The sequence below is a fragment of the Coregonus lavaretus genome (genome assembly GCF_964263955.1).
Source record: "Coregonus lavaretus genome assembly, contig: HAP1_SCAFFOLD_271, whole genome shotgun sequence".
Lineage (NCBI taxonomy): Eukaryota > Metazoa > Chordata > Actinopteri > Salmoniformes > Salmonidae > Coregonus > Coregonus lavaretus.
In genome coordinates this window covers 230,104-253,531 of record NW_028157817.1, presented here as the reverse complement: position 1 = coordinate 253,531, position 23,428 = coordinate 230,104, and the positions used below count along the sequence as shown (strand labels likewise).

At 41.3% G+C, this 23,428-nt stretch overlaps 1 protein-coding gene and 1 long non-coding RNA gene across 2 annotated transcripts; both read left to right on the top strand.

Moving 5' to 3' along the window:
• Positions 1–4,876: 4,876 nt before the first annotated feature.
• LOC311124892 (RPE-retinal G protein-coupled receptor-like) lies at positions 4,877–12,145 on the top strand. Its single transcript, XM_084198990.1, has 7 exons — positions 4,877–5,288; positions 5,752–5,911; positions 7,097–7,218; positions 7,381–7,534; positions 8,108–8,225; positions 10,857–10,970; positions 11,176–12,145. Exons 1-7 carry the CDS (start codon positions 5,213–5,215, stop codon positions 11,320–11,322), a joined length of 891 nt encoding a protein of 296 aa, XP_084055116.1. The 5' UTR covers positions 4,877–5,212; the 3' UTR covers positions 11,323–12,145.
• Positions 12,146–12,995: 850 nt separating this feature from the next.
• LOC311124893 lies at positions 12,996–14,167 on the top strand. The gene is made up of 2 exons (XR_014612820.1): positions 12,996–13,373; positions 13,408–14,167. It is a non-coding gene; the product is annotated as an uncharacterized lncRNA (long non-coding RNA).
• Positions 14,168–23,428: the final 9,261 nt, after the last annotated feature.

The window sequence follows — 23,428 nt, the reverse complement described above, 5'->3', positions numbered from 1 at the left end:
TGGAATTTCTTTCCTTTTTAATGCGTTTGAGCCAATCAGTTGTGTTGTGACAAGGTACAGGTAGTCCCCTGTAGCTCAGTTGGTAGAGCATGGCCCTTGCAACGCCAGGGTCGTGGGTTCGTTTCCCACGGGGGGCCAGTATGAAAATGTATGCACTCACTAACTGTAAGTCGCTCTGGATAAGAGCGTCTGCTAAATGACTAAAATGTAAATGTTAAAATGTATGGGGGGTACACAGAAGATAGCCCCATTTGGTAAAAGACCAAGTCCATATTATGGCAAGAACAACTCAAATAAGCAAAGAGAAACAACAGTCCATCATTACTTTAAGGCATGAAGGTCAGTCAATACGGAACATTTCAAGAACTTTGAAAGTTTCTTCAAGTGCAGTCACAAAAACCATCAAGCGCTATGATGAAACTCTCTCATGAGGACCGCCAAGGGAATGGAAGACCCAGAGTTACCTCTGCTGCAGAGGATACGTTCATTAGAGTTACCAGCCTCAGAAATTGCAGCCCAAATAAATGCTTCACAGAGATCAAGTAACAGACACATCTCAACATCAACTGTTTAGAGGAGACTGTGTGAATCAGGCCTTCATGGTCGAATTGCTGAAAAGGAACCACTACTAAAGGACACCAATAATAAGAAGAGACTTGCTTGGGCCAAAAAACAGGAGCAATGGACATTAGACCGTCCTTTGGTCTGGAGTCCAAATTGGACATTTGTGTCTTTGTGAGACGCGATGTGGGTGGACGGATTATCTCTGCATGTGTATTTCCCACCGTAAGGCACGGAGGAGGAGGTGTTATGGTGTGGGGGTGCTTTGCTGGTGACACTGTCTGTTATTTGTTTAGAATTCAAGTCACACTTAACCAGCATGGCTACCACAGCATTCTGCAGCGATACGCCATCCCATCTGGTTTGGGCTTAGTGGGACTATCATTTGTTTTTCAACAGGACAATGACCCAACACACCTCCAGGCTGTGTAAGGGCTATTTTACCAAGAAGGAGAGTGATGGTGTGTCAGATGACCTGGCTTCCGCAATCCCTCGCCCTCAACCAAATTGAGATGGTTTGGGATGAGTCGGACGGCAGAGTGAAGGAAAAGCAGCAAACAAGTGCTCAGCATATGTGGGAACTCCTTCAAGACTGTTGGAAAAGCATTCCAGGTGAAGCTGGTTGAGAGAATTGCAAGATTGTGCAAAGCTGTCATCAAGGCAAAGGGTGGCTATTTGAAGAATCTAATATCTAAAATATATTTTGATTTATTGAACACTTTCTTTGGTTACTACTTGATTCCATATGTGTTATTTCATAGTTTTAATGTCTTCACTATTATTCTACAGTGTAGAAAATAGTAAAAATAAAGGAAAACCCTTGAATGAGTAGGTGTGTCCAAACTTTTTACCAGTAGTGTATATATATATATATATATATATATATATATATATATATATATATATATATATATATATATATATATATATATATATATATATATAGTATAGCCTACATGTGTTTAATTTACGGGTTGTGCTGCAATAAATTAATAAAATGTTGGAAAAGCACATTATCAGCACAACTGAAACGCAGTCAGGTCAAAAAGAAAATCGGCATTAGGGATTCTAAGAAAATATTTTGCTTTTTTTTTTTCAATACAGAATTATTACCGTAGTGTATCATAAAAAGGTTGCATGCCATGTTTTTGACATAGAGCCCATTATCTCTTAAATGTATGAAAATGGGTGCATTATTTTCAGGCGAAATATCTATTAACATGTAAGCTTCTGTAACAAAGTCACACTGATTTGGTATTTTGTATTTTATTAGGATCCCCATTAGCTGTTGCAAAAGCAGCAGCTACTCTTCCTGGGGTCCACACAAAACATGAAACATGACATAATACAGAACATTAATAGACAAGAACAGCTCAAGGACAGAACTACATACATTTTTTTTAAAGGCACACGTAGTCTACATATCAATACATACACACAAACTATCTAGGTCAAATAGGGGATATCCACCAGTATTATCAAAACACATACCAGTGGCCTCCTTTCCCCCAATGAACAGTGGTCTATAGTGTACAAGGCCCCAGTGGTCTATAGTGTACAAGGCCCCAGTGGTCTATAGTGTACAAGGCCCCAGTGGTCTATAGTGTACAAGGCCCCAGTGGTCTATAGTGTACAAGGCCCCAGTGGTCTATAGTGTTCAAGGCCCCAGTGGTGTACAGTGTACAATGCCCCAGTGGTGTACAGTGTACAAGGCCCCAGTGGTCTATAGTGTACAAGGCCCCAGTGGTCTATAGTCTACAAGGCCCCAGTAGTCTATAGTGTTCAAGGCCCCAGTGGTGTACAGTGTACAAGGCCCCAGTGGTGTATAGTGTACAAGGCCCCAGTGGTCTATAGTGTTCAAGGCCCCAGTGGTGTACAGTGTACAAGGCCCCAGTGGTGTACAGTGTACAAGGCCCCAGTGGTGTACAGTGTACAAGGCCCCAGTGGTCTATAGTGTTCAAGGCCCCAGTGGTGTACAGTGTACAAGGCCACAGTGGTGTACAGTGTACAAGGCCCCAGTGGTCTATAGTGTACAAGGCCCCAGTGGTCTATAGTGTACAAGGCCCCAGTGGTGTACAGTGTACAAGGCCCCAGTGGTCTATAGTGTACAAGGCCCCAGTGGTCTATAGTGTACAAGGCCCCAGTGGTCTATAGTGTTCAAGGCCCCAGTGGTCTATAGTGTACAAGGCCCCAGTGGTCTATAGTGTACAAGGCCCCAGTGGTCTATAGTGTTCAAGGCCCCAGTGGTGTACAGTGTACAAGGCCCCAGTGGTGTACAGTGTACAAGGCCCCAGTGGTGTACAGTGTACAAGGCCCCAGTGGTCTATAGTGTACAAGGCCCCAGTGGTCTATAGTGTACAAGGCCCCAGTGGTGTATAGTGTACAAGGACCCAGTGGTCTATAGTGTACAAGGCCCCAGTGGTCTATAGTGTACAAGGCCCCAGTGGGACCCTACATAACATGGAACGCACCACTAGATGGCAGCTAAGAGTAAAAGAAAACAATCAATTTGATTTGTGAACCTTTCTTAACCTGTATATTATGTTGAGTCATGGTTCTAGAGTCAGAGTCAGGGTTCTACACAAGGGGTTCTGACGGTTTCAATATTCTATGACTATGCTTCTTCATCCAGTTAATGTTTCCAGCCTTTTGTTCCTGTAGGTCTGGACACCTATTAGTCGGCAAAACTACTGACCCCTCCTCATGACGCACTTTCTATCTGTGAGAGTGGTTTCAGTGTGAGTACACTGTCTGTCTCCTGTCTCTATTCAGACACTGATGTAATGTGCATCCCAAAAGGAACCCTATCCCCTATATAGTACACTACTTTTGACCAGGACCCATAGGGTAGTAGTGCACCATATAGGGGATAGGGTGCATTTGTGACAGGCTCATAAATTTGCCAGGCGCAGACAAAAGCTTTAAAGATTTCAAGCAATTTGCGACCAGGAGGCAAATCCCGGGTCACCATCCAACTATGCCTCTTTAATCCTGTCATTTATCTATGGCCCTGATTAATACATCACTTTCATTCTGGAGGGGTTTTCCCTCTAAGGTGTGTGTGTGTGTGTGTGTGTGTGTGTGTGTGTGTGTGTGTGTGTGTGTGTGTGTGTGTGTGCGCTAAGTAATGTGAAACAGCGTTTATAAAGAGGGCTGCCTTCTGCCTTAGCAGGAATAAACTGCAGTCTAGGGTGACAGATCGGGGGAATGAGTTGAGCTTTGAAAAGTTACACAGTTGTGTGTTATTCAGTGTCTAAAGTCCGAACTCAGGCAGCTAGACTTGCATCAACAGTGCAACCTTTGTTTTATTGCTACATCACCAGATTATGACGGATGGCCCACTACACCAGCGGTAGAAATTATTCAAATCCATGTAGGAACCTGTGGGTGCTGTTTTCCAATGCCGTAAAAGGTGGGGTCTTTGATTAGAATGCAATACTACTCCTCCAGTTTATCTGTGATTCACATGGCACCCTATTCCCTATGTAGTGCACTACTGGTCCTGGTCCCTGGTCAAGAGTAGTGCACTACATAAGGAATAGGGTGCCATTTGGGACTATCTGAGTGACGCCAAGCAAGCTCTATTGTTTATGTCTTGACTGTTGTTACATTATGATAAGACCCCTTGGGACCATCTCTAGGCTATCCAAGTCTTTGGGATCTATGGATGAAGGATGAAACTGAGCTAATGTATCACATACCAACTCAAAGAGCCTAGTCATAATGCCATCTAAAGCTTTGACCGATAGATATCGATATTGAATTGTAAATCGTAAAATTACAGAGATATCAGTTGCCACTTTCCATTTTCTCCATCTAGATGTACTGTACTTGGCATTAACACTGAAGTAGACAATCAATATATAATATAGTGTATAACTACAGGAGGCTTGACCTGTTCCCGGTGACATGTGTACATTAAACTGGCTTCTTTATTATTTTACACAACACAAACATGAACACATAGAATCAGAACAGACGCAGTAATCACAGTCAACACCATAATGTGATACAGGGAGCTCCAGCCCATGATAAACCACAGTCAACATCATGATGTGATACAGGGAGCTCCAGGCCATGATAAATCACAGTCAACACCATAATGTGATACAGGGAGCGCCAGGATAAAACACATCATTGGCATCTGTAGGTTTACCTATCAGAATAAGAGAGAGATCCTTTATTGTCATGTGCCATATAATGTTTAGCCTCCTAAGGATAAAGGATGACCTGTGGGTTTAGAGTTCAGTGATAATATAAACGCTTTCACCACTGGTCAGTAGCCTATAATGTGAGAGAGACGGTATCCTTATCAGTTGTTTTATAGATCAGTGAGCTGCGCATGCGCACTGGGTGCGCAGAAACCACTTCAATGAACACAAAGATTGGGGAAGAAAAAAAAATAATCGGAAAAAGAAGAAAATTAGCACTTATCCAATGTGCAGCAGACTCTATTGCTATTTTACCACTTATTAGAACATTCTTGTAGGGATTGGTGAGGGTTTTACTTGAGATAAGTCCTTGCATGCCTTTTCACGTGAAATAGCCTTTAAAAGGAGTTCAGTCTTAGAAACCTCTTTCACTTTTAGGAGCAAGAATAAACGTAGAAGAATTAGTTGTAGTGTCCGACAATTATAGTGGGCACTAAAAAATGGCAGCATACACATTACCGGAGGGTTTCTCCGATTTTGACATGTTTGCATTTGGTTCAGCGCTTCTTGTTGGGGGTAAGTGAAATATTTTATGCCAAACATGTTGAAACGAAAGATGTATTTGCATTAGGGAAACGTCTGCCAGAGGATGGAGCAGTGTGGGCTTTTAAAGTGTTCTTAAATGGATAGGCCTAATGATGTTAAAGTCGGACAAAAAAAAAAAAAGATTTGGCCCGAGAAATACTTAGAAGATTCTTCAAGTAATGACAGCAACTTGGCAACTTCAAATCATTCATAGTTGTCAATGGGAGATGTGAATTATATAAAGATTTGGAAGATTATGTTTTGTAAGGTTGAAATGTGAAAGTGAAATAAAAGTATGTGCGCTGAAAATTCAACAATTTCCGATATAGGCGTAAAACGTATAGGCTATGTAACTTAACTGAAACGCTAAACCTCCATTTAGTCTGTTTATGTCATGGAATCTATCACATGTTGTTTCCCATTATGATTTCTTTTTTTCATGTGTGTGTTTTAGGTCTTCTTGGATTCTTCCTCAACGCCATTTCAATATTGGCCTATATTAGCGTAAAGCAAATGCGAACTCCCAGTAATTTTCTTGTGTTTAACCTTGCTGTGGCTGACATTATGCTCAATGTAACCGGCCTGATCGCTGCATACGCCAGCTTAACTTATAGGTATGAATTCTTATCCTCTGACACTGCATTAATGCCTGTAGAGGTTGCCTAATTTATGTGTACAATAGTTGTTACAAAACATGCGCTTATGCATTGATCTAAAAGTGGTTTACAGACGGGATGTCAGTGCAAATCATTCTAAAGAGGCATTCTAGGGAGGCACATGTTTCATATATATCTGAATAGCTATAATGGATATATATATATAGATATAGATATAGATATAGATATATATAGATCATGGACATAATATACTACACATAAAGGTGATTCCTCACGAAACTAGGAAAGAAATGACACATTTTAAAATGACTAATTCTTTTTGGATTTTCATGAAATATAATCCATATAAGGGTCCTTTGGAGGAAGGGTATTTGACATTTGTATCTTAAAGCATAATTGAGAAATAATTGATTGAAGTTGGACTTTTTTTGACATTTTGGCCTTACCCAGGCCTCCTTTAAGACACCAAAAAATTGGTGTCATATGAAGCTTTACCGCTTGCTCTGTAATATTAGTATTTTGATTTCAATAAAAAAAAATCTAACATTTTATAATTATTGAAAAATATAAACATGAATATTGAAAATATAAAAATGTTGGTTTGGCAAATTGTTCAGCATATTGTTGAACACCATATATTCTACGGGCATATAACAATTCGAGAGGGATCTCTGCTAGTTTTAAAGTTATGACCCATTTTAAACAGAGATAATGGTTAAAAGGAGGCCTGGGTAAAGCCCAGATTTCACAAATATTCAAAATTCAAATAATTATTTCTCGATTATGCGTTAAGATACAAATGTCAATATATATGTCAACAATCCAACCTCTAAAGGAACCTTCTATGGATTAAATGTTGTGAAAATCACCCATAACTGTCATGTTGAACAATGGTTAATTTTTTGTGATCCTGATTTCATAGTTTAACTGAATAGAACCACAACCCAAAGCAGGTGTATTTGGTATAACAATTTGCAGCAATATGAGTCACCATGTTTATACCTGATGGGAATAGAAACTCCACGGCTGTGTTTACACAGACAGCCCAATTCTGATCTTTTGCCAATAATTGGTCTTTTGACCAATCAGATCAGATATATTTTGCAAATAATCAGGCAAAATATCAGAATTGGGCTGCCTGTGTAAACACAGCCTAAATGTGCTCCTCTCTTGCCACCCTAGACACTGGCCCTGGGGCCAAGATGGATGTAGCAACCATGCCTTCATGGGGATGACAGCAGTCCTGGCCTCTATCAGCTTCCTGGCTACCATCGCCTGGGACAGATATCACCAATATGTCACCAGTGAGTAGTATCCTACTGTACAGTATGTATTCATGGCATTTACTATAGCATTATTGATTTATTAACAATGTGTTTATGTATTTATTTATGCACTATAAACATCTACAAAGCTACAAACATATTCTTGCAAATTCCAATAAACATGGCTTTATTATGTTCCAGATCAGAAGCTGTTTTGGAGCACGGCCTGGACTTTTTCTATCGTTATCTGGGGGATGGCCATCTTCTGGGCGGCCGTCCCTCTGGCTGGTTGGGGAGTTTATGACTTTGAGCCCATGAGGACCTGCTGCACTCTAGACTACACCAAAGGAGACAAGTAGGCTATATTTAAATAAAAATGTAGGTCATTTAGCAGACATTCTTATCCAGAGCGACATACGGTCAGAAATTAAACATGCACACACCATAATGTTCTCTCTCATCTATGGTGCAGGGAATTCCAGACCAGCTGTTGACATCACTGTTTGGCTTAGTAATATGTCAACAATGGAATACAGTAGATTACCACAAAAGTAGGCTCTTTTACCCCAGTTGAAAACATCCAGCATTTCACACACAGAGCGAGCACTGCCAAAAATCTCTAATGGATTGGGATTATTCATTTCAGACAATAAAAACAAAGCTCTATAGCAATGTCTCCCACAGACTAGGGTTGCAAAATTCCCAGGTTTTCCAGAAATCCCAGTTGGAGGGTTCCCGGAATCAGGAGGGAATAAGCAGGAAATGCGGAATCCTCTCGGATTTCTTGAAAACCTGGTATGTTTTTTTTGAAAATTACCAGAATATAGCAACCCTAGATGAGTGAGGATGCCCCATGCATAGAGGTGCCCAGTATAAACAGTATATGTCTTATGTCATTCTATTGTCTATGTGCATCTCCATCCAACAGGGACTACATGACCTATATGGGGGCACTGACTGTCTTCTACCTTATCTTCCCTGCTTATGTCATGAAGTCCAACTACGACGCCATTCACGCATACTTCAAGAAGATCCACAAGCACAGGGTAAACCTTTTTAACATTCTACCGTTAGAACATTTGGAACATGTTCTTTGGAACATTACAACGCATTTTATCAATACCATTCATCTTTGGCCAGAAAAACATACTTCTCAATATATTACAAATGGATGTGATAGTCTTAAATCCTAGTAAATGAACAATGCGTAATTTGTACCATAAAATTCAGATTACAACAACTTTAAGCAAGATAATCCTGTAAACAAGGGTTGCTGTAAGTAAGAAGTGTAAAACTAAACCAAAAATGAGTTATATGGGTGTACATAACAGTCACTATGTTCTGTGTGGGTGTACATAACAGTCACTATGTTCTGTGTGGGTGTACATAACAGTCACTATGTTCTGTGTGGGTGTACATAACAATCACTATGTTCTGTGTGGGTGTACATAACAGTCACTATGTTCTGTGTGGGTGTACATAACAGTCACTATGTTCTGTGTGGGTGTACATAACAGTCACTATGTTCTGTGTGGGTGTACATAACAGTCACTATGTTCTGTGTGGGTGTACATAACAGTCACTATGTTCTGTGTGGGTGTACATACGTCACTATTGTCGTGACGTGACTTACTTTAATGTATGACTGTTATTTATCGAATCACCTAACTATGTTTAATTGTCACTCGATTAAATTAATCATGTAACAATTAACTCATTAGGAATTTGGGGCACCATGGAAGAAGTTGTTTTTAACGAGTTACCATCTCCCGAATTAAACTATTAGAAGATATATATTATATATCGATAACAGTCACTTATTAAATAATTACCTCTTATCAGTCTCATTCTCAACGTCGCATAATCCTTGAACCTGCAAGAACCCTGACCTTACTGATGAATCAGCAATAAAGTAAATTGGCTTAATTATTTATTTACTAACTAACTAAACAATAACACACACACACACATATGTTATTGATTACTAACGTAATACAATGAAAACAGGACCTTAGTGGACTGGACTAACAATAGCATGAATGCTTGGTTAGAAGGAAGATTGGTGGATTCAGAGAGAGAGGGGGGGGCAAAGGAAGAGACAAAGGAATTCACCTATCAGACATTTCTTAACTACGCTCACGGAAATGGAAATGCTTAGCACCCGCTCATTCGGATTAGAAATGCAACATGTATTTACGTGTAGCTGTCCTCGATCGTTGAGTTGATGATGTAGGACTGGTTTGCCCACCAGAGATCCCAATGTCCTTGGTAGAGTTTCTGGTCGTAGTGGTGGTTAGAATGGATACTTCAGCGTACCCTGTAGTTCGTAGAGTTGATCTGTTAGAAAAGATACTTCAGATGTACCAGCGGTTGTCTGAGAGGGATTGTCCTTCCCAACTTGTGTCTTTTAGTGAAAGTTCTCTAGACGACTATACATGCCAGCTGCAGACTGAGATGATAAGGTCTAGTGCATTGTCTTCTTCTTCACCTCGTGTAGAGGTTGAGAGTTTCAGAGTTTCTCCATTTCAAATGTGTGGACTAACGTCTCACGTTTTCTGGTCTTTCTGGTCTAATCATTTTGTAACGTGTAGCTTCAGCTTCACGCTTCCTGGTCTGGTAGAAATTCAACCATTTGCAACATCAACCATTTGGCTTATACCGTAATCTGCTTGGTCTTCCTTTGATAATGGAGTTGTAGTTTTAAACCATTTTGTAACGTTTAGCTCACACTTCACTGGTCTGAGGTGAATTTAGTCACGAGGGGATTTATACTTGAGTAGAAAAGGGGGCGTTTCATCATGTTTGTGCTCATCTGGGCGTGGCCACTGACTGAGAACAAATCAATATGGAAACAATCATCTCATCTAGAATGCTAAAATCACATTTATCTTTATAAAAGTATTATTATACTTAATCATTCGTTTTATACAACAATTAGATGCAAACCTCATAACTGGGAAGTGTAGCCCCCCAGAGATACAGTTATGTTGTTCCACCATCTTTAATGACATCACAACATAATAACGAATTTGACATAGTTGTTCTTTAAGTCGCCACCGACCATTTCCCACATTCTTTGAAGTATGAATATTGTTTCATTATCCACTTTTGGATGTTGGAGTCTTGGCGGGAAGACTTCCTTTGTCTCACAGGGAAATTCCCTCTGTCAGTACTGCATGGCACGGAAAAGAGAGTTTCTGCAAGGAATTTATGACCGGTCATAGAACTGGCCCCCAGGAGAGGGGATGTTCAAACCTTTGCCTAGCCGGCATCTTTGATCCTCAACCCATGAGGGCAAGTCATGACACTATGTTCTGTGTGGGTGTACATACGTCACTATGTTCTGTGTGGGTGTACATAAGTCACTGTGTTCTGTATGGGTGTACATAAGTCACTGTGTTCTGTGTGGGTGTATAACAGTCACTATGTTCTGTATGTGTGTACGTATAACTGTCGCTATGTTCTGGTGTTTTATACATTATGTGATGCTGATATGTTATTGATGTTATTGTGTGACTTAAAAGTCGGAAAAGTCTAAACAGGATTAAAGTAAGGGTTAAGGTTAAGGTTAGGGTTAGGGTTAGGGTTTATGGTAGGGACATCCCAAGGATTCCAGATAGCACTAACCCTTAAAAGGCCCATTCAATACAGCTTTATTTACCGTCCTTGTTTTCCAGTGGAACACCAGTGTACCACTGAGGGTTCTGTTGTTCTGCTGGGGACCCTACGAAATCATGTGTATCTACGCCTGCTTTGACAATGCCAAACTGGTCTCTCCAAAGCTGAGAATGGTGAGCAGTTCTTCTTCTTTTGCTTATTTTTCCTCCTTTGCCTCTTCTTCTTCTTTTGCTTCTTGTTTTGCTTCTTCTTCCTATATTTCTCTGTCTTTTTTCTCTTGTCTCTCTGTGATTGATAATGTTTTAGTTCAATGAAATGTGAATGGAGATTGTTTTATTTAAATCCTTTAACAAGAAAACATGTTTATTCATTTCCTAGTTGCTTCCTGTTTTGGCGAAAATGAACCCCATTTTCAACGCGTGGCTCTATTCCTTTGGGAATGAGTTCTACAGAGGAGGGGTGTGGCAGTTCCTGACTGGTCAGAAGTTTACTGAGCCGGTCGTTGTGAAGTTAAAAGGAAGATAAAGGAAGTTTTCGTCTATGCCCATTCTATTCTAATTCTATGGTTACACTACTGTACAGGCCATAGAATTAGAATGGTCCATTCTCACATTCTAATTCTATGGTTACACTACTGTACAGGCCATAGAATTAGAATGGTCCATTCTCATATTCTAATTCTATGGTTACACTACTGTACAGGCCATAGAATTAGAGTGGTCCATTCTCACATTCTAATTCTATGGTTACACTACTGTACAGGCCATAGAATTAGAATGGTCCATTCTCACATTCTAATTCTATGGTACAGGCCATATCCAAACATAATCATCATCATGCACTCTCATTGCACTAGGTTTCACATAGGAAGAATGCTATTTGTACAAGGTTGTGAAGTAAATGGTGATTGTTTATTTAGATGGCTTGGGAAACCATGGGTCCAATGTAGCTTGTCAATAGCGATATGGTGACTGACTCTCCATTCAAATAGACTTTGGGGAGAAGCATCTGCTCTTAGGTTGAATGATGTCTCATGATTGACTAGACAAAGGACACTCATTGACCTAAGTTTTAATACAAATACCACAGTGCTCTTAATGCCATGTTCATGTTGAGGGATTTGAAGGTGCTGCTAAATGGCATATTATTATTATTATTATTATTATTATTATTATAAAGGTAGTAAAACCAGAGAGTACATTTCGATGTGTGATCAACTTAAAGTGGACAAAACTTAAGTTTCAAGTCATGTTAATGTAAAACAGATTTTATAGCCAATAGCTTTACTTCTAGAACTCACTGATGTATTCCTCTGACACTGTAATAAACACAGCGAGGTATTCTGCCATGCAGCCGCTTTTCAATCTGACTCGACTGACCTTACGTGGAAATGCTGTGATTCTCAGCACGCAGCTGTACTGTACAGCTGTAAATGATGAGACTTTTAAAAAATAGCTATACCTACCAGACTTGGGTTAAAATACTATTTCAAATCTTTCAAATACTTTAACCATTTACTTTAGCCTGCCTGGAGTGCCATATGGGTGGGGTATACAGTTATGCTAAGGCAAGCTCAATCAAGCCAGGATAAAGTATTTGAGATTATTTCATATTTGAACCCAGGTCTGATTCAGCCAAGCCATTTCATGCTATGGTGGTTGTTGTATAGTTGTGACCAAGTAGATTTATTGGGTCACTTCTGGTTCCTGAGGAGTTTTAGGGTTGTTTCCCAAATGGCACCCTATTCCCTATATAGTGCACTACTTTATTTATTTTGTTGTTGTATTTTACCCTCATTTTTCTCCCCAATTACGATCTTGTCTAATCGCTGCACCTCCCCAATGGGCTCAGGGGGTAAAGGTCGAGTCATGCGTCCTCCAAACCGCGCTTCTTAACACCCACCCGCTTAACCCGGAAGCCAGCCGCACCAATGTGTTGGATAAACACCATTCAACTGATGACCGAAGTCAGCCTGCAGGCCCCCCGGCCCGCCACAAGGAGTCGCTAGAGCGTGATGAGCCAAGTAAAGCCCCCCCCCCCCGGCCAAACCCTCCCCTAACCCGGACGACGCTGGGTCAATTGTGCGCAGCCCTATGCAGACCCGTCGCCAGACCTCAGTCTTAAGGGGGGCATATGAAATGCATGGGAGGGCAGGGCACAATAATTTTTAGCCTACAGTACGTATATTTAATAGTGGGGGGGGGGCACAAGCATTTTTGGGGGCGGGCCCGGCCCCCTATGGCACGCCCATAGCGACGGGTGTGGCCCTATGGGACTCCCGATCACGGCCGGTTGTGATACAGCCCGGGATCGAACCCGGGTGTGTAGTGACGCTTCAAGCACTGAGATGCAGTGCCTTAGACCGCTGTGACACTCGGGAGGCCCAATGCACTACTTTTGAACAGAGCCCTGGTCAAAAGTAGTGCACTATGTAGGGAATATGGTTCCATTGAAGTCTGAAGACTAAAGCCCAGGTGATGTAGCCTCTATTACTACACACAGTATAGCAACCAATCTTGCTGTGAATAACTATTCTCTGTAGGTACTTAGTGTGGAGGTGGAACTATTCTCTGTAGGTACTTAGTGTGGAGGTGGAACTATTCTCTGTAGGTACTTAGAACTGAAAGAAGCAGGATCATCCCTTTTTAAAGTAAGTGGAGAAAACCGCTCAACACTGAACCCCACGGAGGAAGTTTGTGAATGACCAATGCTCCCCAAAGAGCAAAGGGTTTAAGTCAAGTTACTTAGTCTTACTTCCCTATATATTCTGGAGTAAATGGCTCAACTTCCGGTGACCAACTGAACTAGATTAAACCTAATAATAATGTTTGGTGTATTGAATGTGTTTTTGTTCTAATATATAATAATAATATATGCCATTTAGCAGACGGATTGACAGTCATGTGTGCATATATTTTTTAGGTATTTGTACGTTCAAACCCTAATATTAGATTTTTGTAGTCCGACTGCCACATGTCACTAATTGTGCCTTTTTTAACTTTGTCTATCTTTGTGTAGCAGACTCTGACATGCATAACCTTACGTAAGATACAGTTAATCTACTCCATGGTAGTTGTTGGCTAGCTCGGTGTTAGATTAATTTGTATTTTAAGAATAATGACTAAAGGATTTCACCCCAAATACAGTATAAATGTGTGAACGGTGTTAAAGAGTTATAATGTAATGGCAACCCACTAACAGAGGGGGGCGGGACTAAACATTCCAGGGTGAAGGGGACTGAGAAAACGGGTTAAAAAAAGCCTCCTAAAGGTGGGCGGAGCAAAGTGCCTTTGTGTGTCAAGGGGTATAAAGCTGTATGTATGGGTTTTGGCGGGAGAGCTCTCCATGAATAAAAATACAGATCATTCTTGCTGGTTGTGGACCTTGAATCATTTATGATTAAAACCAGAGCCTTACAACCCCTGGTAATGATTCAAGCTTAGGTTGAATTAGAGATAGAAATTCTCATGACACTCGGTTTGGACGGGTTTCGTCTCTACTCCCAGGAATGTGTTCTGGTGCCAGGTGAGGTAAGCACGGCGGACAGACATCAACACAACGGCCTAGAGCCTGTCAATGTGTCGTCTGACCTGCTTCGCATGGAGTCTGCAGTCCTGAAATAAACCTTAATGAGTGGAGTGAAATAATGCAGCTAAGTCCCTGCCACAGCCGCCTGTCACAGTAATCCTGTGTGGCACAGCACCAGGACCTGTCAGAGCCACTTCACCCAATCAGCAGGGGTGTAGCAAATGGCAACCTATTCCCTATATAGTGCACTACTTTTGACCAGAGCAGTGCAATATAAAGGGAATAGAGTGCCATTTGAGACGCAGGCTGCAAATAGACAACAGCCTTCCTCCGGGGGAGGAGTCGGCTTTCTCCTAACTCACCTGGATGTTACAGTTTGGCAGGTTCAGAGAACCCTGTTGACCAATAAAAAGGAAGTGCTTACAGTACTCTAAGAAAGTGATTATTGCACACCATCATTATAGTATGTTTTAGGAGGGTTGACAGAATGATGTAACCAACCATTCCTTTTTATACAAATTGGGAACCTTCTGGTATTTTCATGAAATGTATGCACAATACAGTTATAAGAAACATTTTGGTGAGAGCAGAATTGGTGGTAATGACAGAATGCCAACTAGATTCGCTAGCAATAATCTGGATAAACCAAAAACGGATTTAATTAATCTCAAAAATATTTTTCTATACAGCCCAACTTGCTCAAAAACTTTACTTTTTTTTATTTATTATTATTATTTTTTTTAGGGGGAGATCAGCTTTAATATGACTTCCATCAATGTAATTGTCTGCATCACTTCCCCCATATGTTTTTTTTCTCTCACTAATATATATATACACTGCTCAAAAAAATAAAGGGAACACTTAAACAACACAATGTAACTCCAAGTCAATCACACTTCTGTGAAATCAAACTGTCCACTTAGGAAGCAACACTGATTGACAATAAATGTCACATGCTGTTGTGCAAATGGAATAGACAACAGATGGAAATTATAGGCAATTAGCAAGACACCCCCAATAAAGGACTGGTTTTGCAGGTGGTGACCACAGACCACTTCTCAGTTCCTATGCTTCCTGGCTGATGTTTTGGTCACTTTTGAATGCAGGCGGTGCTTTCACTCTAGTGGTAGCATGAGACGGAGTCTACAACCCACACAAGTGGCTCAGGTAGTGCAGCTCATCCAGGATGGCACATCAATGCGAGCTGTGGCAAGAAGGTTTGCTGTGTCTGTCAGCGTAGTGTCCAGAGCATGGAGGCGCTACCACGAGACAGGCAGTACATCAGGAGACGTGGAGGAGGCCGTAGGAGGGCAACAACCCAGCAGCAGGACTGCTACCTCCGCCTTTGTGCAAGGAGGAGCAGGAGGAGCACTGCCAGAGCCCTGCAAAATGACCTCCAGCAGGCCACAAATGTGCATGTGTCTGCTCAAATGGTCAGAAACAGACTCCATGAGGGTGGTATGAGGGCCCGACGTCCACAGGTCGGGGTTGTGCTTACAGCCCAACACCGTGCAGGACGTTTGCCATTTGCCAGAGAACACCAAGATTGGCAAATTCACCACTGGCGCCCTGTGCTCTTCACAGATGAAAGCAGGTTCACACTGAGCACATGTGACAGAGTCTGGAGACGCCGTGGAGAACGTTCTGCTGCCTGCAACATCCTCCGGCATGACCGGTTTGGCGGTGGGTCAGTCATGGTGTGGGGTGGCATTTCTTTGGGGGGCCGCACAGCCCTCCATGTGCTCGCCAGAGGTAGCCTGACTGCCATTAGGTACCGAGATGAGATCCTCAGACCCCTTTTGAGACCATATTCTGGTGCGGTTGGCCCTGGGTTCCTCCTAATGCAAGACAATGCTAGACCTCATGTGGCTGGAGTGTGTCAGCAGTTCCTGCAAGAGGAAGGCATTGATGCTATGGACTGGCCCGCCCGTTCCCCAGACCTGAATCCAATTGAGCACATCTGGGACATCATGTCTCGCTCCATCCACCAATGTCACGTTGCACCACAGACTGTCCAGGAGTTGGCGGATGCTTTAGTCCAGGTCTAGGAGGAGATCCCTCAGGAGACCATCCGCCACCTCATCAGGAGCATATCCAGTAGTTGTAGGGAGGTCATACAGGCACGTGGAGGCCACACACATTACTGAGCCTCATTTTGACTTGTTTTAAGGACATTACATCAAAGTTGGATCAGCCTGTAGTGTGGTTTTCCACTTTAATTTTGAGGGTGACTCCAAATCCAGACCTCCATGGGTTGATACATTTGATTTCCATTGATAATTTTTGTGTGATTTTCTTGTCAGCACATTCAACTATGTAAAGAAAAAAGTATTTAATAAGATTATTTCATTCATTCAGATCTAGGATGTGTTATTTTAGTGTTCCCTTTATTTTTTTGAGCAGTGTATATATACATACAGTGAGGGAAAAAAGTATTTGATCCCCTGCTGATTTTGTACGTTTGCCCACTGACAAAGACATGATCAGTCTATCATTTTAATGGTAGGTTTATTTGAACAGTGAGAGACAGAATAACAAAAAAAAAATCCAGAGAAACGCATGTCAAAAATGTTATAAATTGATTTGCATTTTAATGAGGGAAATAAGTATTTGACCCCTCTGCAAAACATGACTTAGTACTTGGTGGCAAAACCCTTGTTGGCAATCACATAGGTCAGACGTTTCTTGTAGTTGGCCACCAGGTTTACACACATCTCAGGAGGGATTTTGTTCCACTCCTCTTTGCAGATCTTCTCCAAGTCATTAAGGTTTTGAGGCTGACGTTTGGCAACTCGAACCTTAAACTCCCTCCACAGATTTTCTATGGGATTAAGGTCTGGAGACTGGCTAGGCCACTCCAGGACCTTAATGTGCTTCTTCTTGAGCCACTCCTTTGTTGCCTTGGCCGTGTGTTTTGGGTCATTGTCATGCTGGAATACCCATCCACAACCCATTTTCGATGCCCTGGCTGAGGGTAGGAGGTTCTCACCCAAGATTTGACGGTACATGGCCCCGTCCAACGTCCCTTTGATGTGGTGAAGTTGTCCTGTCCCCTTAGCAGAAAAACACCCCCAAAGCATAATGTTTCCACCTCCATGTTTGACGGTGGGGATGGTGTTCTTGGGGTCATAGGCAGCATTCCTCCTCCTCCAAACACGGCGAGTTGAGTTGATGCCAAAGAGCTCCATTTTGGTCTTATCTGACCACAACACTTTCATCCAGTTCTCCTCTGAATCATTCAGATGTTCATTGGCAAACTTCAGACGGCCCTGTATATGTGCTTTCTTGAGCAGGGGGACCTTGCGGGCGCTGCAGGATTTCAGTCCTTCACGGCATAGTGTGTTACCAATTGTTTTCTTGGTGACTATGGTCCCTGCTGCCTTGAGATCATTGACAAGATCCTCCCGTGTAGTTCTGGGCTGATTCCTCACCGTTCTCATGATCATTGCAACTCCACGAGGTGAGATCTTCCATGGAGCCCCAGGCCGAGGGAGATTGACAGTTATTTTGTGTTTCTTCCATTTGCGAATAATCGCACCAACTGTTGTCACCTTCTCACCAAGCTGCTTGGCGATGGTCTTGTAGCCCATTCCAGCCTTGTGTAGGTCTACAATCTTGTCCCTGACATCATTGGAGAGCTCTTTGGTCTTGGCCATGGTGGAGAGTTTGGAATCTGATTGATTGATTGCTTCTGTGGACAGGTGTCTTTTATACTGGTAACAAGCTGAGTTTAGGAGCACTCCCTTTAAGAGTGTGCTCCTAATCTCAGCTCGTTACCTGTCTAAAAAGACACCTGGGAGCCAGAAAACTTTCTGATTGAGAGGGGGTCAAATACTTATTGCCCTCATTAAAATGCAAATCAATTTATAACATTTTTGACATGCATTTTTCTGGATTTTGTTGTTGTTATTCTGTCTCTCACTGTTCAAATAAACCTACCATAAAAATTATAGACTGATCATTTCTTTGTCAGTGGGCAAACGTACAAAATCAGCAGGGGATCAAATACTTTTTTCCCTCACTGTACATACACATACATATACACATACATACATATAAATACATATACATACATATATACAGTGTGGAGAACAAGTATTTGATACACTGCCGATTTTGCAGGTTTTCCTACTTACTAAGCATGTAGAGGTCTGTAATTTTGATCATAGGTACACTTCAACTGTGAGAGACGGAATCTAAAACAAAAATCCAGAAAATCACATTGTATGATTTTAAGTAATTAATTTCCATTCTATTGCATGACATAAGTATTTGATACATCAAAAAAGCAGAACTCAATATTTGGTACAAAAACCTTTGTTTGCAATTACAGTGATCATACATTTCCTGTAGGTCTTGACCAGGTTTGCACACACTGCAGCAGGGATTTTGGCCCACTCCTCCATACAGACCTTCTCCAGATCCTTCAGGTTTCGGGGCTGTCGCTGGGCAATACGGACTTTCAGCTCCCTCCAAAGATTTTCTATTGGGTTCAGATCTGGAGACTGGCTAGGCCACTCCAGGACCTTGAGATGCTTCTTACGGAGCCACTCCTTAGTTGCCCTGGCTGTGTGTTTCGGGTCGTTGTCATGCTGGAAGACCCAGCCACGACCCATCTTCAATGCTCTTAATGAGGGAAGGAGGTTGTTGGCCAAGATCTCGCGATACATGGCCCCATCCATCCTCCCCTCAATACGGTGCAGTCGTCCTGTCCCCTTTGCAGAAAAGCATCCCCAAAGAATGATGTTTCCACCTCCATGCTTCACGGTTGGGATGGTGTTCTTGGGGTTGTACTCATCCTTCTTCTTCCTCCAAACATGGCGAGTGGAGTTTAGACCAAAAAGCTCTATTTTTGTCTCATCAGACCACATGACCTTCTCCCATTCCTCCTCTGGATCATCCAGATGGTCATTGGCAAACTTCAGACGGGCCTGGACATGCGCTGGCTTGAGCAGGGGGACCTTGCGTGTGCTGCAGGATTTTAATCCATGACGGCGTAGTGTGTTACTAATGGTTTTCTTTGAGACTGTGGTCCCAGCTCTCTTCAGGTCATTGACCAGGTCCTGCCGTGTAGTTCTGGGCTGATCCCTTACCTTCCTCATGATCATTGATGCCCCACGAGGTGAGATCTTGCATGGAGCCCCAGACCGAGGGTGATTGACCGTCATCTTGAACTTCTTCCATTTTCTAATAATTGCGCCAACAGTTGTTGCCTTCTCACCAAGCTGCTTGCCTATTGTCCTGTAGCCCATCCTAGCCTTGTGCAGGTCTACAATTTTATCCCTGATGTCCTTACACAGCTCTCTGGTCTTGGCCATTGTGGAGAGGTTGGAGTCTGTTTGATTGAGTGTGTGGACAGGTGTCTTTTATACAGGTAATGAGTTCAAACAGGTGCAGTTAATACAGGTAATGAGTGGAGAACAGGAGGGCTTCTTAAAGAAAAACTAACTGGTCTGTGAGAGCTGGAATTCTTACTGGTTGGTAGGTGATCAAATACTTATGTCATGCAATAAAATGCAAATTAATTACTTAAAAATCATACAATGTGATTTTCTGGATTTTTGTTTTAGATTCCATCTCTCACAGTTCAAGTGTACCTATGATAAAACTTACAGTCGGCAGTGTATCAAATACTTGTTCTCCCCACTGTATATATATATACATATCCTTTAAAAAAATATATTTCCCTTTATTACTTTCCAACCCCACCACCCCTTCCCTAATTGGAGAAAACTAGTGTTATTAGTCCCATCCTTCAACTCCATTGAACACCTCCCATGTATCTCTTAACATCCATATTGGATTTCTATTTGCCATATATTTTTCAACTGTACTGTGATGTTTTACAAAAGTTCTGAACCCTTCTCTTCTCATTGTTTCTACAGATTTTAAATGGAAAATAAACATTTTTGCTAAAAGTATTATTATATTACTGATCAATTGACTATGACATTTCAGATCACCCAGTAGAGCTATCTGCAGGGTTAGCTCCAGGTAAATATTGCAATCCTTCAGCCATTCCTGGACCTGTGTCCAAAAACAAGCTACAAATGGACAGTACCAAAACAAATTATCTAATGATTCTGTCTCTTCGCAGCAAAATTTGCAGAGCTGGGAAGATTGTATCCCCCATATAAATAACATTCTATTGGTAGCAAGAATTTTGTATAATAATTTAAATAGAAAAATTGAAAAAGTTTTGAATCCGGTGTCGTTTTGGGTATCAGTTCATAAACATGGAATCGGTACGTCAAAAATTTCTTCCCTACTATTTTGCAATCTATATGGGACGGCTGTCAATCCTTTGGTCCTTAAATGAAACTGGTATACTTTTTTATTTATCACAATTTTCTTTAACCAATTATGTTCTTTAATGCAAGGCCGACAGACAAGTTTCTTACTTTTTCCCCCTTCCACTTTCCTCTTCCATTTTTGCGGTAATGCTGCAATTATATGGTTGTAATTTTGGGTAGAGCAGACATTTCCATATGTTTTTGTTAGCTGCATGTGCGACAACTCCACCAGTCCTACCTATGATATAATTTACGAAGATTATACCTTTTTTAAACATTGTTTAAAAAAATAATGGTTTTTTATCAATTAGTATATTTTGAGTTTAACCACAATATTCGTTGCATTATTTGTTCTGTCGTTTCTGGAGGATTAAATTGAAATTGCAACCAACTTTCTATGGCTTGTTGACATTATATACATGTGCCCGTTTAATTTTGTCTGGCTTGCCGTTCCAAATAAAATGGAATATTGTTTTCTCATATAATTTAAAAAACTGTTCGCTAGGCGTAGGCAAGACCATAAGCAAATAGGTAAACTGGGATAATACTAAAGAGTTAATCAGTGTGATTTTTCCATAAATTGACAGGTATTTACCTTTCCATGGTAGCGAGGTCTTATCTATTTTTGCTAACTTTATTTTAAAATGTATTGGAGTGAGATCATTTATTTCATTTGGGATATGTATTCCGAGTATATCTACATCACCATCAGACCATTTTATTGGTAGACTACATGGTAATGTAATATATATATTTTTTAATCCAATACGTAATATAGTACATTTATCATAATTTGGTTGTTAGAAAATGTATCTAGATCTTCTATGAGGCTGTGGAGGGATTCAAGTTGTGGATTTAAAAGAAAACATGAATCATCAGCATACAATGACACCTTTGTTTTTAAGCCCTGGATTTCTAATCCCTTGATATTATTGTTGGATCTGATTTTAATAGCTAACATTTCGATGGCCATAATAAATAGATATGCCGATAGTGGACAACCTTGTTTCACTCCTCTTGACAGTTTAAAACTTTCGGAGAAATAGCCAATATTTACTATTTTATACCTAGGGTTGTATATACAGTGGGGGAAAAAAGTATTTAGTCAGCCACCAATTGTGCAAGTTCTCCCACTTAAAAAGATGAGAGAGGCCTGTAATTTTCATCATAGGTACACGTCAACTATGACAGACAAAATTAGAAAGAAAAATCCAGAAAATCGTAGGATTTTTAATGAATTTATTTGCAAATTATGGTGGAAAATAAGTATTTGGTCAATAACAAAAGTTTCTCAATACTTGGTTATATACCCTTTGTTGGCAATGACACAGGTCAAACATTTTCTGTAAGTCTTCACAAGGTTTTCACACACTGTTGCTGGTATTTTGGCCCATTCCTCCATGCAGATCTCCTCTAGAGCAGTGATGTTTTGGGGCTGTCGCTGGGCAACACGGACTTTCAACTCCCTCCAAAGATTTTCTATGGGGTTGAGATCTGGAGACTGGCTAGGCCACTCCAGGACCTTGAAATGCTTCTTACGAAGCCACTCCTTCGTTGCCCGGGCGGTGTGTTTGGGATCATTGTCATGCTGAAAGACCCAGCCACATTTCATCTTCAATGCCCTTGCTGATGGAAGGAGGTTTTCACTCAAAATCTCACGATACATGGCCCCATTCATTCTTTCCTTTACACGGATCAGTCGTCCTGGTCCCTTTGCAGAAAAACAGCCCCAAAGCATGATGTTTCCACCCCCATGCTTCACAGTAGGTATGGTGTTCTTTGGATGCAACTCAGCATTCTTTGTCCTCCAAACACGACGAGTTGAGTTTTTACCAAAAAGTTATATTTTGGTTTCAACTGACCATATGACATTCTCCCAATCCTCTTCTGGATCATCCAAATGCACTCTAGCAAACTTCAGATGGGCCTGGACATGTACTGGCTTAAGCAGGGGGACACGTCTGGCACTGCAGGATTTGAGTCCCTGGCGGCGTAGTGTGTTACTGATGGTAGGCTTTGTTACTTTGGTCCCAGCTCTCTGCAGGTCATTCACTAGGTCCCCCCGTGTGGTTCTGGGATTTTTGCTCACCGTTCTTGTGATCATTTTGACCCCACGGGGTGAGATCTTGCGTGGAGCCCCAGATCGAGGGAGATTATCAGTGGTCTTGTATGTCTTCCATTTCCTAATAATTGCTCCCACAGTTGATTTCTTCAAACCAAGCTGCTTACCTATTGCAGATTCAGTCTTCCCAGCCTGGTGCAGGTCTACAATTTTGTTTCTGGTGTCCTTTGACAGCTCTTTGGTCTTGGCCATAGTGGAGTTTGGAGTGTGACTGTTTGAGGTTGTGGACAGGTGTATTTTATACTGATAACAAGTTCAAACAGGTGCCATTAATACAGGTAACGAGTGGAGGACAGAGGAGCCTCTTAAAGAAGAAGTTACAGGTCTGTGAGAGCCAGAAATCTTGCTTGTTTGTAGGTGACCAAATACTTATTTTCCACCATAATTTGCAAATAAATTCATTAAAAATCCTACAATGTGATTTTCTGGATATTTTTTCTCAATTTGTTTGTCATAGTTGACGTGTACCTATGATGAAAATTACAGGCCTCTCTCATCTTTTTAAGTGGGAGAACTTGCACAATTGGTGGCTGACTAAATACTTTTTTCCCCCACTGTATGATTTTAACCCATTTTATAAGAGATTCTCCAAAATTGAAATGCTCTAGGCATTTATATATAAATATATATAAGGTACCACGTTCATCTGTACAAACAATAGTACGCAAGTATAAACACCATGGGACCA

What these genes read in the sequence shown, in the direction of transcription:
- LOC311124892 (XM_084198990.1), top strand. Translation starts at nt 5,213, where the DNA reads ATGGCAGCATACACATTACCGGAGGGTTTCTCCGATTTTGACATGTTT. An exon ending in AGAAGATCCACAAGCACAGG is followed by an intron (nt 8,226 to 10,856) that starts GTAAACCTTTTT and finishes CTTGTTTTCCAG; the next exon opens with TGGAACACCAGTGTACCACT. An exon ending in TCTCTCCAAAGCTGAGAATG is followed by an intron (nt 10,971 to 11,175) that starts GTGAGCAGTTCT and finishes TTCATTTCCTAG; the next exon opens with TTGCTTCCTGTTTTGGCGAA.